General features: G+C 53.7%; 3 protein-coding genes across 4 annotated transcripts in view; 1 reads left to right on the top strand and 2 right to left on the bottom strand.

Moving 5' to 3' along the window:
• UNC5A (unc-5 netrin receptor A) overlaps positions 1-15899 on the top strand; it is a 62241-nt gene that overhangs the window by 25630 nt on the left and 20712 nt on the right. The window lies entirely within an intron of this gene.
• HK3 (hexokinase 3) overlaps positions 619-15899 on the bottom strand; it is a 52377-nt gene continuing 37096 nt past the window's right edge. The window contains exon 22 of the mRNA XM_049108863.1: positions 619-1180. The gene's annotated coding sequence lies outside the window, so the exon portion shown is untranslated. The remainder of the gene's footprint in view (positions 1181-15899) is intronic.
• Positions 6768-14530, bottom strand: LOC112651173 (uncharacterized). Its single transcript, XM_035715088.2, has 3 exons — positions 11475-14530; positions 10064-10120; positions 6768-9300 (listed from the first exon to the last, which is right to left on the bottom strand). Exon 1 carries the CDS (start codon positions 13599-13601, stop codon positions 12669-12671), a length of 933 nt encoding a protein of 310 aa, XP_035570981.2. The 5' UTR covers positions 13602-14530; the 3' UTR covers positions 6768-9300; positions 10064-10120; positions 11475-12668.

Here is a 15899-nt window from a genome sequence, read left to right as displayed (position 1 = left end):
CAGGCCAGGAGGACTGGCTGGCTGTGCAGGCCCAGGGCTGTCCCTGATGGCCATGTCCACATGGCATGGGCTGTCCCTTGCTATCACGCCCAATAAAAGCTTGGGCTTAAAAAAAAAAAAAAAAAGCTTGGGCTTACTCAGTCTGGGTAGTCTTGCCTCTGAAGCTGTCCTGGCAGTGCCAGTCTAAATGTGACAGGAAGGCCCATGTGAGTGAGAAGGTTGCCTAGCCTGAAAGTGGAGGCACTTGAGGAAGGATCAGACTAGGATCAGACACTAGGATCCAGGCAGCACCCTGGGTTCTTTTTCCTATTGTGGTTTCACTACCTCCTCTTTGTCCTCAGAATGTTCACTTCCTTCAGGCCTCTCCTCTCCGCATTGGCCAGTGTGGGGAGCGTGGAGTTGGTGGGGAAACTGAGGAACCTGCCGGCCAAGGGAGAGAAGACTGGAGTTGAGTGCAGAGGGAGAGGGGAAGGAACACAGGCAGATATGAGGTGGGGCGGTGACAGGAGTTGGGCTGTGAGTCTGGGGAGGGACCAGAGCCATTATTCATTCCCACCACCATGCCTTACAGCTTTCCTCAGTGAGGTAACACTCACATCAGCACTTTTCCCTTTCAAGCTCTTGTTTTAATAACCAGTTATGCCCTGCCAGGGGCAGACCGCATCTCTTCATCTCTTTCTGTTTGATAGGGACCCTTACCCTGTCCAGGAGCCACTGATCTGGAGCAGACCTCTGAGGGCCAAGGGCTCAAGTGAGAGACAAGTAGGGATTCCCTGTGAAGGAGCTGGTGGGCAGGACAAGAGGGAGGCTTCTCCCCAACCTGGCCCCAGACCTTCCTGATAACCATCTTCTAAATCACTAAACAAGGGGATATATTACGTCCAGGCCAACTTCAGAGAAATCTTGTTCTGCAGTGGGACAAATGGGATCAGATGACAGGAAGACCTGTCCAGGTGCCCCCACATTGACAGCCTTGCCAAAAGACAGGTGGTGGTGGGGTTAGTAAGAGCTTCCTTCTTCCCCCAATCTCACCCTCCTCATCGATGTCCCCAGTCCTTAAGTGGCCAAGGTGGTGAAGGCTGCTGCTCTCTGATTCCTGCATTCTGGATATTTGGGCATGGGTTTCCTCACTGGAAAAGTCCATCCACAAGACAGAAGGTGTCTCAGTCCATTCAGGATGCTATAACAAAAAATACCACAGATGGCATGGTTTATAAACAGAAATATATCTCACAGTTCTGGAGGCTGAAAAGTCCAAGACGAAGGCACTGGCAGAGTCAGTGTTCCGTGAGGGCCTACTACCTGGTTCATAGATGGCCGTCTTCTCCCTGTGTCCTCACATGGCAGAAGGAGTAGCTGGCTCTCTGGGTCTCTTTTATGAAGGCACTAATCAATCCCATCCATGAGGGCTTCACACTAATGACCTAGTCACCTTCCAAAGGCCCATCTCCTAATACCATTGGGGATTAGGATTTCAACATATGAATGAGGGAGGGCCACAAATAGTCTATAGCAGAGGGGGATGAATGACTAGGCATTGAATGCATGCAGTGTGACTTGGTTGTGTGGTGAAAGCCTCAACAGGTAGTGGGAGTATTCTTTCCTCTTCCACCAAACTTGGTCCTGAGGTCAGACAGCATGGTAATGATCACAAAGCTAAAGTTGTAGGGGACACCAAATGTCTGCTCCAATTTATTTTCTTCAAGACACAGAGCTTCTTAGTGATACAATTGTGGGTGCTCTTTGCAGACAGGGATGTGCCAGAGTCTAAGGGACTTGTATGGGGCACACTGCTAGGTCAGAGTTCTGCCCCCTAACCCAAGCCTCACCCACGGCTAAACCCAGGAATGCTGTGAGAAGCAGCACATCCAGGGCCTTAGGACACACATCCTGGGCCAGGCTGCTAGCTCTGCCACTCGTAGAGATGGGACCTTGGGCAAGTTACTTCACCTCTCTGAACCTCATTATTATGTGAATAATGGTAGTACCTACCTCATGAAGTTGTTGAGAGAATTAAGTGACATGTTCTGTGTGACTCTATATGGTACATAAAGAATTTCCAGTCAAGTTTTTTTTTTTTTTTTTTTTTTTTTTTAAAGATTTTATTTGTTTATTCATGATAGTCACACAGAGAGAGACAGAGAGGCAGAGACACAGGCAGAGGGAGAAGCAGGCTCCATGCACCGGGAGCCCGATGTGGGATTCGATCCCGGGTCTCCAGGATCACGCCCCGGGCCAAAGGCAGGCGCCAAACCGCTGCGCCACCCAGGGATCCCTCCAGTCAAGTTAAACACAAGTTTACCATATGCTCTTGCAATCCTACCCCGAAGAGAAACGAAGACCTGTCCACTAAAGGCCTATGTGTGAACGTTCACAGCAGCAATGTAATCACCAATATCTAGAAATAGCATTGGAGAACCGGTAAACAAGCTGTGGTACATTTATATAATGGAATACTGCTCAGCAATAAAAAGGAACCAACTACTGATTGAAGCAGCATCGAAGAACCTCAAGCATTGTGCTAAGTGAAAGAGGCTGGGCACAAAAGGCTGCAGACTGTATAATTCCATTTCTGTGACATACTAGAAAAGGCAAACCTATAGTGACAGAAGGCAGCTCAGTGGTTGCTGGGGTTGGGAGAAGGGATTATTAGTAGAGGGGCTGCAGGGAACGCTTTCAGGGGGCACAGAAGTTCTTTCGGTCTTGATTGTGGTGGTTGGATACCCTTGTCAAACCAAATCAGAATGTAGATTTAAAGGGGGTGAGTTTTATACATGTAAAAAAAAAATCTGATTTTATTTTATTTTTTAAGATTTTATTTATTTGAGAGAGAAAGAGCAGGGGGAGGGACTAAGGGAGAGGCAGAACTCTCAAGCAGACTCAGCACTGAGTGCTGAGCCAGAGGCTCAATCCCCTGACCCTGAGCTGAAACCAGTTAGAGGCTTAACCGACTGAGCCCCCTGGGGGCCCCAGACAACCCTGATTTTTAAAAAGCAGAGCCTGAGCCACAGTAAACACTATGTGAGTGCTAGCTGCCATTATTATCATTATTATTCCTTTTCTGATCGTGATTACCCATGGAAGAGTCTCTGGATTAGTGGTTCACGTCCCAGACCCACATGGCCTCGCATCAGCACCCACCCTCCTGCTTAGGCTGGCAGGGGAGGACACCACGGGGAGTCTTGGCCCACCCCACCCACTCTGTGCTTATGGGGAGCACGCCTGGGGAAGGCGCTTGGCTGTTTCCGGAGTCTGGTTTCCCTCCTGCTGATCCTGTGAGGCACTCAGCGACACGTTAGCAAGAAAGATGCCATGAGAAATAAAGTTTGTTATGAATTATTCTTCTTGGGGCTAATTATAGGCACAGAGGATTATTTACAGAGGCAGGAGGCAGCAGGGAGGGAAAGGGGCTCAGGCGAGGCGTGGAGATGCGGTGGAAGGCTGGAGAGGCTTAAGCAAGTGGGGCTGTGTTTGGGGGAGTAAAGGCACTTTTTAAATAAAAGCTATAACCAAACTCAGGTCCACGCTGATGAAAGTGTCTCAGCAGACATCTTGGAGGTCCCAGGCTTTGTCAGGTCCTTGAGACGGACCAGGATGGATCCCACAGGGCACTAGGGTTCTCTGGGTAGGGTATGGGGCAAACACAGTGTCCCAGGGGGTTGTGGGCCACTGTCTGCACCACTGCCCAGCCCCACTCTGTTCTCCTGGGCTTTTCTTGTTCCTGTCTAGTGGAGGGTTATTTCCACCCACAGAGGTGGGAGCAGAGGCCAGATGGAGCCAAATGTGGGTGCCTGCCGGTTCTAGCAGGCCAGTGAGAGAGGGGCCAGAGGGACTTGGGTGAACTGTGTTACCCCTAAAAAATGTAGCCAATCGTGGCTCAGGGAGTAGGGGCCTGGTATGGCCCCAGACTGTGGGCCACAGTTGCAGCTTCTGAAAGGCCACCTGACCTCCTGTTGTTCCATTTGGAAGGTAGAGGTGGTACAGAGCTGAGGCTCAGCGAGTCTCCACGACTGCCTGGCTGTACTCAGGGGCCCTCAGGGCTCATCAGGCCACGGACTGCCCAGCCAGTGCTTAACAGGTGGCAGTTGCTACACACATGGGTACATGGGTATACCACGGGGTGGGTCGATGGTTATCTCAGCTTGCCAGAGAGCGCTGGTCTTGCCCTCCCCCGAGCAGGAGCAGTGGGCTTTTCCAGTTGTTTATGCCTGGCTGCATGACCATCTATCCACTCAACTAGGCAGGAAATGACAGTCATCTGTGCCCTGCTCCCTCCCTCCAGGCCCAGATGGGGTCATCTCCTCACCCTGCCTGCCAACCCCGCCAACCCCCGCCCCCTCACATGCATTTCACATCGGTTCCTGGACTCTGGTGGCCTGTGCCAGGTCAGGCTGCTCCCTCTGCTGTGCGCAGACAGCCTCCACTCCCCGTGTACTTGCACAACAGAGCCGTCTCGAGGGCACTCTGATCCCATCGCCCTGCTTCCCCACGTTGACTGTCCTGGCACAGATTCAAACCTTTTCTAATCAAACCTGTGCTGCCGCCACAAACATCCTGCCTCAGACTCTACTTCTGCTATTCCCCCAGCCTAGAACTCCCTTCCCCACTGCTACTTCCGAGCCCCTGCTTTTTTTTCTCCAAGGCAAGTGCATCCCCTGCCCTCATCCCTGCAGCGGGGCGCATGCACTGCATTCTGTGCCTACTGACCCTCCCCCGCCCCTGCCGGAGGGTGAGCCCCCCAGGAGCCCTCCGCAGCACAGCCCGGCACAAACTACTTCCCGCTTCACTCAGAAACATGTAGTGAGAGCAGCAGTGTTCAGGGCCTGTCCTGGGTGAATGAGACAGCCAGACTATCCCTCCGTGAGCCGCCCTTCTGGTTCCAGGCAGACAGACAAGTCAAACAGGGAACCCATGGGATCCCTGGGTGGCGCAGTGGTTTGGCGCCTGCCTTTGGCCCAGGGCGCGATCCTGGAGACCCGGGATCGATTCCCATGTCGGGCTCCCGGTGCATGGAGCCTGCTTCTCCCTCTGCCTATGTCTCTGCCTCTCTCTCTCTCTCTCTCACTGTGTGCTTATCATAAATAAATAAAAAAATTAAAAAAAAAAACAAAACAAAAACAAACAGGGAACCCATCAGAGAGTGCCGGGGGTCCTGTTTGAGATGCGGCACTCGGGGAGAGCCTCTCTGAGGTACCCTGAGCCAAGATCTGGACAGTGAGGGCGAGCTACCACATCTGTGGGCAGTGAGGGCAGAGGGAAGAGCAGATACAGTGGCTCTGAAGCAGGACTGATCTTAGAATGCTAGGATGGGTGAGGGGCTGGGTGTTAGATGGTTATGGGGAGCAGGGCAATGGCCTGGGACATCTGAAGGGACAGGAGAGAAAGGGGTGGGAGAGGCAGAGCCAGCAACTTTTTGGCTGGGGTAGTGACAGTGCTGTGTGTGTGGGAAGCTGGCCTCATGGGAGTGGCCACACAGGATGGCTGAGAGGAGGTCCTGCCATGGGGATTTTGGAGTCATCTGGCTAAGGCCCTTGTTGAAGCCCAGCATGCTCCAGGAACAAGGAGAAAGCAGATCAGAGGGACAGGAGGAAGGGAGGAGCCTCAGCAGAGCCCTGAAGGTGGCCAGGAGGAGCTCCTGAATCAGACAGAGGAGTCCCTGGCAAGTGAGAGAAAGTTTCAGTGGAGGGGTGGAGGTGAAAGCCGAACCTGCTGAGTCAGCAACAGGGCGGAGGACAGAAGTAGGCCCTAGAGGGTAAGAGAGAGAGGGACCTAGGCTGGAGAGGGGGAAAGAGTTAAACAAGTGTTTTCCTTGTCCTTGATGGAGATTTGAACATCCTTGGAGACACGGGCCTTCAAGACATTTTACACAGCTCAGTGACTCTGCCTCCAGGAAGCCTTCTTGGATGCCTCAGATCAGGCCTCCAGTTGTGTGTTCTCAAGCCAGTGCTTCTCTGACAGAACTTTGACTATAGGTTATAATCTTGGACAGACATACTGCTGTGACACCTGGCCGATGTCCGTCTTCCATAAGTGCGTGAGCTCCTGAGAGGGGGGCCTCAGTTTTGCCCTCCATGGTAAATTCAGGCCATCACCCAGAGCCTGGCAGGAGAGGCTGAGGATGCCAGGGAGAGTAGGCACAGTCCTGGTGTGGAGGCCCCAGAGGGAGCCAAGGCTGCTGGTGGTGAGTTGGCCCAGAAGGGGGTCGTGCTGACCTGGAAGCCAGCGGGCCTGTGGGCTGGGAGCATCTCAGCAGGGGTGGACATGCTGGGAAGCAGGGTGGATACAGACGCTACACAAGCACTCTGCCCACCTGGAGCTTCCATTGGAGCACCCCACTCCTACCTCCGCTGCATCTCCAGCAGTCTCGCATCCCCTCCCGGCCCCCCACTCCATCATGCCCCATTTGTGCAGCTCAAATGGCAGCACTCCCATTCCGTTGGGGGGGGGGGGGCGGGGCACATGGACGTCTGCCTTGTCCACACCTATCTGAGGTTGGGCTGTAGTCGACTGTATGCACGTGACAGCAGGACCAGGCCCTGCTGGGTCTTTGCTGGCTGAAAGGATGCTTCCATGAAACCCCCCCATTCCCTCCCAGCCCCTTTCTCTGGGATGGGGGTTGGTAGAGGGGCACTGCACACCTCAGGGGCTCACTGTCCCAGCTGGTCCAAGCAGGAGAGCTGCTGTTGTGCAGCTCAGCATGCTGACCCATGGGTCCTCTTCCGGGGCCTCCCTTGGGTGGGGGGCCTCCACCAGGGAACAGGAGCCGAGGTGGGAGGCCCTCAGCAGCCTTTAGCTTCCCTTAATTCATTAAGATCTATAAATTTCTCATTAATATACTTAAAGTTCGTTTTAAGGGGAACAAGCACAGAGATAATTGATAATAAACCCTCAGTTAATGCCCTCGGTTTACTGTATGTAATTTATATCCGCAGATAGCGTCTCTCACTCCCAATTACCCATTTAGCTGTGGCGATAACAGCAGTTCAATCAGACCGATATCAACTTTTATATATTTCAGCCCAAGAGCAATAAATACCCACACAGGGAGACTCACTGGGCCCACTGTGTTTTTTTTTATTAAGATTTAAATATTCATGCAATTATTAGTGATTTATTAAGAGCTAATGACCCCTTCAAGAGGCTCTAAATCTTCATCTACAGAGGCCCTGGCCCTCTCCTCCCCCTTTGCCCCTATTTCTCCTTATTACCCCCTCCCCCCAAATCAGAGAAATGAACCGCTCTTCCACAGCCCAGATGACATCATAGCATAACCCATGTTTCCATGGCTATAGCAGAGAGGTGAGGTGGAGGCCAAGGACCAAGGTCAGGCCCAGGAGGAGCTGGGCTTCATGAGGGTGGAGACTCTTGCTCCCTTCCCAGCCAGACCCGGAAGACTCAAGGTTGAGGAAGGTGTCCACCAGCCCCTCCATGACCCCACTGACCAGCAACCTCCACACTGCAGCCTCCTTCAGGCTGGTTTCCAGGAGCACCTCCTCCCCACCTCATTCTGACATTAGCATAGCTCCACCCAACCCCAACCCTCCCCCACTTGTCTGAGGTTGCCCATCCCTTTAGGGGAGAGAGGAGGCCAGCTTCTCTCTCCCTGGCTGCTCTTTCCTTCCTGTCTTTCATTTTTAAATGCTCTACCCGGATTGCATCAAGGATGAGAGAGTGTGCAGGGATCTGGGGTTCTGGGACTCAAGGCTCAGAGAGGACAGTGCCTTGCCTCAGGCTGCACAGCAAGGCTCAGGCCACCTGCCTATCCTTCCTCCATGTTCCCTCACACCCTCTCCCCTACCTTCCTCTAGTCCCCACCTCCCCCGCCACCCCCAGACCTCGGAGCCCATTAAAGGGGTAGGAAAGATAATGAACAAACCAGGAAAACATGAAATCAATATTAGGAGAAAAAAGTATGGCTGCCATTAAGTAAAATAAACAAACTGGTAATTATTTGGACAGCATGTAATTAAAATGGGGTGAGGGCTCATTACTGCCTCGTCAGGGGTATGATGGGTGTAGCCAGACATCGCCTTCCCTGCTGGAAGTTCACAGCCAGGCCTGGGCTCCTACCATCCCCCCTCTCCCCGACTCCCACCCAGAATTTGAGTGGGGTCATTGCAGGGCATTTTCTCTGTGGGTGCCCACCCCTGTCCTATCTGTGCCTCTGTCTTCGGCAGCCTTCTCTGGCTCTCTGGGGGTCAGAATCTGAGGACCAGACCCAAGACAAATGGGGCAGGACAGCCCCTAACCCTCCATCAGCTCCTTCTCCTGACTCCACTGCTTTCCTGAGCAGGGAGTGGCTCTCAGCCCTTTTTCCAGCCCTCAGCCTCTTCCAGAGAGGTAGCGCCTGCTCTGCCTCAGTGGAGGGTGGATGCTCGTGCTGACAAGTCCCAGCCATCCGGGGTGGTGAACAGATGACTCGTGCAGCCTCTGCCCAGACCCCAGAGGACTTCCTTCAAGAGGCCTTGATAAGGAGAGGTCCTGGGGAAAAGACGGGATGACAGGGTGCTGGCAAGGGTGGGAAGAGTCAGAGAGGAGGAGGGGACCAGTAGGGTAGAGCAGTGACGGGGGGGGCCCTCACCTTGCCCAGACCTCAGTTTCTTAGCTCTGAAAAGTAGGAGGAGGCCTTGGGCATTGTCCAGTCTGGCTTTGGCCTTCCAACTTGCTTGGCCCACAAGGTGTTTCAATGTTTAAATTAGTTATCAACATTTTAAAACAGGACATTTCACATAGAAATGGGTTTCCAACTTCTCTTCAATGAAAAAAATCCAGTGCCCCTTGGCCAGCCTGCCTGTGCAGCAGCAGTTGGCCAGGCTGGGCTGACCTCTTGGACAGGCATCTCTACTCTCCATTTCTGGCCCCCGCCCAGCCCCTGAAGATACCTGAGTCTGCCACTCATGACCCTCCTGAGGCTCAGAGAGGGCAGTGACTTGCCCAAGGCCACAGAGCCTTATAGAGGCAGAGTGAGGATTGGAGACCCAATCTTCTGACGCCCAACTAGGGTCTCTGTCCCCTGCCTTCAGCAAGTATGTGCCCTGGGCCAATAGCTGGCAGGGATAGAAGTGACACAGTACCCAGCCAAGAGCTTTCCATAAGTCAGGGGAATGCTTTTACTTAGCCACAATTACTGCCCTCCAGCTGGCCAGTCCTTGAGGCGGGCGCCACTGACAAGAGGTGGCTCACACCTGCTTCGTGCAGTTCAGGGTACACGGTCTGATGGAAGAGGCAGCCATTGCACAACCAGCCTACGTCAGTAATGGTCTCTCAGCCAGGAAGCCAGAGGAGCAAGCCATGCATCTCCTGAATAGAGAGGAGTTGGGGAGGCATCAAGAGATGCCTTGAATTGTGAATTGACAGGGCTGATGGACATTGGGAGTGAGTGGGGTGCCCTGCAGGTGCAGGGGAAAGTTAGAGGGGAAGGGTTGAGGGGTGCAGTGAGGGGATTAGTGGATACACTGGCTGCAGGGTGTGGGCTGGCACCCAGGATGAGGCTGCTGCATTGGGTAGGGTGGGGTTATGGAGAACTGACCTGTGGTCAGTGGGAACCATTTCAGTGGTTTGAAGTGTGGGATGAGATTTTCTTTCTAGAAATAGCACTGTGGTGATATAGTTGAGGATGGCACCAAAGCCAGGAGATGGTCATGGGAAGGCATGTTTTGGGCTTTAGGTTTGGAGGGCTGAGGAGCTGGGTAGCCATAAAATAAGAGAGGAAGGAGAAGGAAGTGAGTGGGAGAGAGGTTGGGGTGGCACTCAGGGGGCCAGAATAGTGGTCAGGGAGCAAGAGGGCCTGGTGACTCTGAGACTTCCCCTGAGGCTTTTTGGGGGAGCCCTGCTGACAGAAAAGTCCCTGGGAGCGGGAGGTTTGGGGAACATGAGCCCAACTTGGGACGTGCCTGGTATGAGGTTCTGGGAGACATCCAGAGGCAGGGAAAGTAGAGCTCAGCAGTAAGGGGGGCTGGGGACCCTAGATGGGAGGCCATGGGAGCAGACACCTCAGGAGAGGGCAGGGCACAGCTGGGCAAGCCACATGGGTGGGGAACAGAGGAGGAGCTAGGGTTCAGACCTCGGGACTGCTGCTGCTGGTAGGAGCTGGATCTGGACTGGATTTTCCTGTGGGTCCCTGTATGAAGAGAAGTCCAGGTGGGCTCATCTGCTGAGAATGGGGTCACAGGATGGCTGATGACCTGCAGCCGCAGGGTGACCCTCCTGGTGAGGGTGTTGGCCACCCCAGCCAGATTTAGCCCAAAGGACAGTAGGCAGTGTTGTTGTTGGTGGTGGTGGTGGTGTGTGTGTACGGCTTGGTGTGGATGCGCCCATGAATGCCAGAGCACTAGGCACAGAGAGTATGATTCTGGAACGCTGTGTGCCCAGACTTCCTTGGCGGGACTATTACCACTGGACACTCCATGGGTTAAGAACTTGAGTGTCTTGGGCACTGCTGTGTGGCCTGTGCCTAGTACAGTGGCTGGTGCATTGCATCTAGCACGTATTTAGTTAAAAGCTTAGGGCACTGTAGCCATCTGGCCTGGGTAGGAATCCATCACTCACTACTTATTTCACCTCTCTTGCCTTGGTTTCATTGCCTGGAAGTTGGAGATTTAAAATAGCTCTTTGCCTCCTAGAATTACTGTGAGGGTTAAATAAGAAAGTCCATGTTATGCTAAAGCTGTGTATGTGTGCATGTGTGAGTGAGTGCGTGTGTGTGCATGTGCCCGTGTACGTGGGTGGGTGTTTGCTGGCTGTGGTCATGGGCAGTATCTCCCACTGGCTGGGGCCCTTCACCGTGCAGCACCCTCTGGTCCCTGAGCTCTGTCCCGGGGCTGAGGCCACTCTGCCCTGTCCCAAACACACTGAGCCAAGCCAGGCGAGGGAGTGATGCAGCTGCTCCCGCAGCACCCCTGGCTTCCACTCTGGCCAGGCTGGCATTAAACCAGTGAGATATGAAATGCCACCCTATCTGGGACCAGGGTCTTTAATTAAATTAATTGCCAGCAACATTGTAAAAATGCTGATGGGGTCGTAAATGGCGCGTCAGCGATGCTGTTCATCATCCTTTGGACTTGCTGGGGGCATCACCTGGCCTAGGACTGGGACTGGGCATGGGGGGCTGACGCACGGGAGCTCTGCAGTCACCAAGGCCTCTGGCAGGGGGTGTTGGTGGGTGGGCAGGCAGGCCAAGGAGAGGGGAGGGGGGTGGGGGCACCTTGTTTTAAGGGTGCATGTGTGCAATAATTGCACCAGTCATAGCTTAGCCCGGCGGCGGGGGGGGATACTTGGCAAGGGGCAGTTTGGGAGGGGAAGGGCAGGCACATCCATCAGCCTGCTGGCCAGTTGGAGTGGCCCTTGATCCATGGACAATGTGAGAATCTGACCCAGCCTGGCCACAGATGGCTGAGTGACCTTGAGCAAGTCCTTCCCCTCTCTGAGCCCCAGCTTCCTCCTTAGGAAGACAGGTACCCCCACACTTGGCCCACCTTCCCAGGGTCCTCCTGGTCTCCCTCCAGCAGCCTCCTGCTTGCCCGGGACAGTGCCTGATAGGTCTCTTTCAGTCAGGACTGCCATTGGCCCTGGCAGGGCTCAGAGCTTGCAGGTTGACCTCCTGCTGAGTAACAGTGAGGAGGCTGAGCTAGCGTCCACTGCCCCCCTCTGCCAGGTGAAAGGTGGAGGAGGCCCACCATACACGTGCACACACACACACACACACACGCACACGCACACATGCACACTCACACACATTCTGCCCCAGCAGAAGATGCCATAGTAGGAGAAAGCCTTCCTTCCCTAGTTCTCTCTGGGCTGTGTGACCACATAATTACCCTGGATTCCATTCTATTTAATTGCAGCTTATTAAATTCTAACCAGCCAATTATCAGCCACAATTACAGCTTAATTCAGGGACACAATAGCTATTTTATCGTTTGTTAATCAAATGCTTATTTAGGCCTCAGCTTTATTAACTATTTCTCTGGCCCAAAGTAAGGCCCTGTGGCAGGATGGGACACTAGGAAGAGGCCCCTGGGACCTGTCCCCCCATCACCGCACTACCCCCCCCTTGGCATACCACTAGTGTCTAAGTCTCCTTCCCTGGTGGGTTTGGGGACCTTTAGTGATGACAGTGGTGTGACACTGTGGGCACCAAGTAGAGTTGGAAGACCCTACTCGGGTTTGTGTGTTCCTGAACTCAGCACATGTTTATCAAGCACCTACTATGTGCCAGGCCCAGGGCTGGGTTCTGGGACCACAGCAGTGAACCTGACAAGTGTGGTCCCCACTGTCATGAAACATTTCAGAGAAGGGGATGTGGTTAGTAGCAAGCAAACAAGTTTCCAAACAAGATGACTTCAGGTAGTGGTGAGTGCTATGACAAAAACAGCCTGGAAAAAGATGGGAAGCTAGGAGGAGCTTGGAGTGTAGCTGAGATCTCCCGTGCAAGAGCAAGGGGCAACATGTTGCAGGCAGAAGAAAGAGCAAGTGCAAAGGCCCTGTCGTGAGATAAGCTTTGGAGGGTTTGAGAAACAGAGAGGGTCAGCATGAACACAGAGTGAGCAGAGGACAGTAAACTGTGTAGGGCTAGACTCTAGTCCAGTAAATGCCCAGAACCCTTGCCCTGTGCCTGGTCTGGGCTGGGAGGTGTCAAAACCCATTCAGCCCTTTTTGGCTGGATGACCTTATGCAAGTCCTGAGCTTCCACTCCCTGTCTGTAAAATGAGGGGCCAGCAGAAAGCACCTGAGTACAGTTCCCAAATGATAAGCCTAGTCTGCAGCAGCCATGGGCAGTATGGCCTGGCTGCATTAGGTGAGAGTGTCCTCTGAGCCAGTGAAGTGGCCCCATCCCCCACCCCTACCTGCTTTGTTCTCTGCAGTTCAGCCTGTTTGCATGTCCTCCTCATGGCGTCTGTGTCTGTCCTTGTGACCAGGCCCCTGGAGCCCACTGGGGAAGAGGGTGACTTTCCTCCGATCTTGGGAAGGTGGCTGCTGCATTTCACACATGCATTGTCATGGAAACTAGAGTGCTGGGCACATGTGAGTGTGTGTGTGTGTGTGTGTGTGTGAGAGAGAGAGAGAGAGAGAGAGAGAAGAGAGAGGGAGGGGCTTAGGGTACCAGACCCCCACCCAGTTATTTCCACCTCGTGCACTCTTGAGCAGGAGACACTGCAGCTGTGTCCTCCCTCGTTCACTGACCCGGCGAACACTGGGGCAGAAGAGCCTGGCCTCAGACCTGCCCCTGCCCTCCAGGAAGTCCTTGCTATTGGGAGCGACAAGCAGCAGCCAGGGAGACTAATGACTGAGGGATGGGCCAAAGGGCAGAGAAGGGAGAGAAGAGAGGCTTTGGTAGGCACCTCCAGACCCCAGGCAGGGTGGCAGTACTCACCCACCGCAGCCCAGTGCACGGTCAGCATGTGCCCCAGAGGGGAAAACCGAGGCTTATGAAACAGCAGCGGCGGGGGAGGGGGGTCTGCAACAGCCAGACTAGCTCCAGAAGCAGCCAATAGGCAGCACAGGGATTTTTTTGCATGTTGGATTCGGAGGAAGTCTGAAGCACATACCCCAGCTTGCTCTGGTTCCCTGGCGCCCCTGTTGTTACCTTCAGCCAGGTCCATGTGTCCGAGCTGCTGCCTAGAACCTCGGGGTTCTTGGTTCAGCTCCTAGGTCTGTGATCTCAGGGCTTCTGGGCCACATTCCCCCATTCTCACCACCACCTGCAGCTGTCTCTGCATTTCTGACAGCCAATGCAGTTTCATTCCTGCTTATCAGAGCCTCTCGGTGAAGCTCCCTTATCATAGAATTGCTTGTGTTTAAAAAAGAGTAACTCATGAAGCAGTCTCAGGCCTTGAAGGTGCAAATGGGCAGGAGAGCAGAACTCACTGTTCCCTTGCATGTCTGCACCCCAAGCCCCCAGCCATTGTAGCCCTGGCTTTCTGACTCATCTGGCTTACCTGGACCCTGAACAGGTGCTCTGCCTCCCTGGGGTCCAGCACAGGTGCTTCAGAAATCAAGTTCCTTTCCCATTGATTGCTTTGATCGCTTGATTGATTGATTGATTGATTGGAGGGCAAGCAGAGCTGGCTTCCCATCAGATTTGAGTGTGTGTCCCTACTTCCAGCCCTCCTTTCTGGGCTCTGGTCCCATTCAAGGGAATGATGTTCACCCTGCATTCAGCAAACACCTGTTGGGCACTTGCTATGTGTCACATCCTGGTCAGGCTCTGGGTTGGAATGTGCAAAGGGATTCGGTCCTGGCCTTCAGGATGCTGACAGTGGGGAGACAGACTCATGAATGGTGACAATATGAGGTTTGAGGCATTGGGCAGATTCAGTTGGGAGCTCAGAGGAGGTGTGGCCTGCTCTGGCTAGGGTCAGGGAAACTTCCCAGGGGAGGTGGTACTTGAGCAGGCCTCGAAGGATAAATAGAAATCACCCAGGGCGGATGGACCTACAAGGCCTTCCGAACTGGCCCAGAAGACAGAGAGGTTCTCTTCCCACCAGCCCAACCCAAACCCAGAGTCCCATCTGTTCACATGGGGTGACCTGTCCATCCAGAAATCGGTCAGTGTCAGATGCCCACTTCTGGGGCCACATAGGGGCCCAGCCCACCTGGACTGAATGAGCATATGGCCTGAATGGGGTCGCAAGGGGGAGCATCTTCTGCAGAAATCCAGATACCCTTAGCCAGAAGGTCAGGGAGGCAGAGCCTGGGAAACTACAAATAGTCAAGGTGCCACCCCACATGGCACACTTGGAGGGAGGCCCTAGAGGCAAGGCCAGGTGGCAGCTCAAACCCTGGACCAACAGGACCTCCACTGCCAGGTGAAAGGCATGGTGCATTAGCCTGGGGTGCTCTCTTCTCTCCCCCTGGGGCCTATGAAACTGGGATATCCAGGCCCCAGGGGGACCTACCAAATGCAAATCTCCAGGTAAGGCAGTCTGGAAACATAAGTGCCCAGGGGTCAGAGGGCTCAAAGCTGGGTGAACTGCCAGAGAAAGTTCAGGCTGCAGAAAGAGAAAGCTGCCAAGCCCCAGCTCCCTCCTCTACCCCATTTCCAATCCAGAATATTTCTCAGAGTGGACAAAGCAGGCACTTGTGGCTCTGATCACCAGGACTGTTGGAAGGCTGAAAGGAGCAGGTGGCAGCAGGGGAAAGGCTGCATTTGGGAAGCAGCATTCATATCTTCCAGCTGAATGAGGTCAGATGACACCCTGCCCCCAACCCTCCTATCCCACTCCTGAGACTGAGTCTTTGCTCAGAAAATACGAGTTCATTAATAGCCTGATTAATCACACCTCATATTTTCGTGGTGCTTTTAAAAATAAAACATTTGAAAGCACTTTCACACCCACCCTGGGCCTCGGAGTTACAGGGGCATGTTCTTGTCATTCCAGGCTGCAAGTGAGACAGAGGGGCTCAGCCTGAGTGGCATGTGGCCATCAGGAGCCCTCTCCCTGCCCACAGCTCCACCTACGGGCCACTCTATACAACCTCTGGGTCTCCCTACAGGACAAGAGTGAAGTAGCTACTCTTGGCAGATCTGCTGAAATTCAAGGAAGAAGAAGGGGTAGTCATTCAATCACTCAACAAATACACCATCAGTATCCTGGGCTCCTGCCCAAAGCAAGTACAAATGTGCAGACTATTTTGAATGTACCCTGGAGGGAGGCTCAGGGGACAGGGTGAGCATTTGGGCAAGTGGCAAAGAGTGTGGATCCAGGAAGGCATCCCAGACAAAGTGGCATGTTTGCTGAAACTTGAAGGCTGGGTGGGATTTCCCACATGGACCTCATGGGACAGTATTACCATGAGGTCCACTCCACTGGATGCTCCCTCGTCCACCTCCCAACTGCCCACTCCTGCCTTCCTCCACCTGTTCATGCAGGAAGATTTCATCATTCCCTGGCACACAG

This window comes from Canis lupus, chromosome 4 (genome assembly GCF_003254725.2).
Source record: "Canis lupus dingo isolate Sandy chromosome 4, ASM325472v2, whole genome shotgun sequence".
NCBI classification, from domain to species: domain Eukaryota; kingdom Metazoa; phylum Chordata; class Mammalia; order Carnivora; family Canidae; genus Canis; species Canis lupus.
The sequence above is the reverse complement of the archived record's forward strand: the minus strand, read 5'-3'. Positions and strand labels throughout refer to the sequence as shown.

Coding starts and splice junctions, on each gene's coding strand:
- LOC112651173 (XM_035715088.2), bottom strand. CDS start 13,601: ATGGACCTGGCTGAAGGTAACAACAGGGGCGCCAGGGAACCAGAGCAA.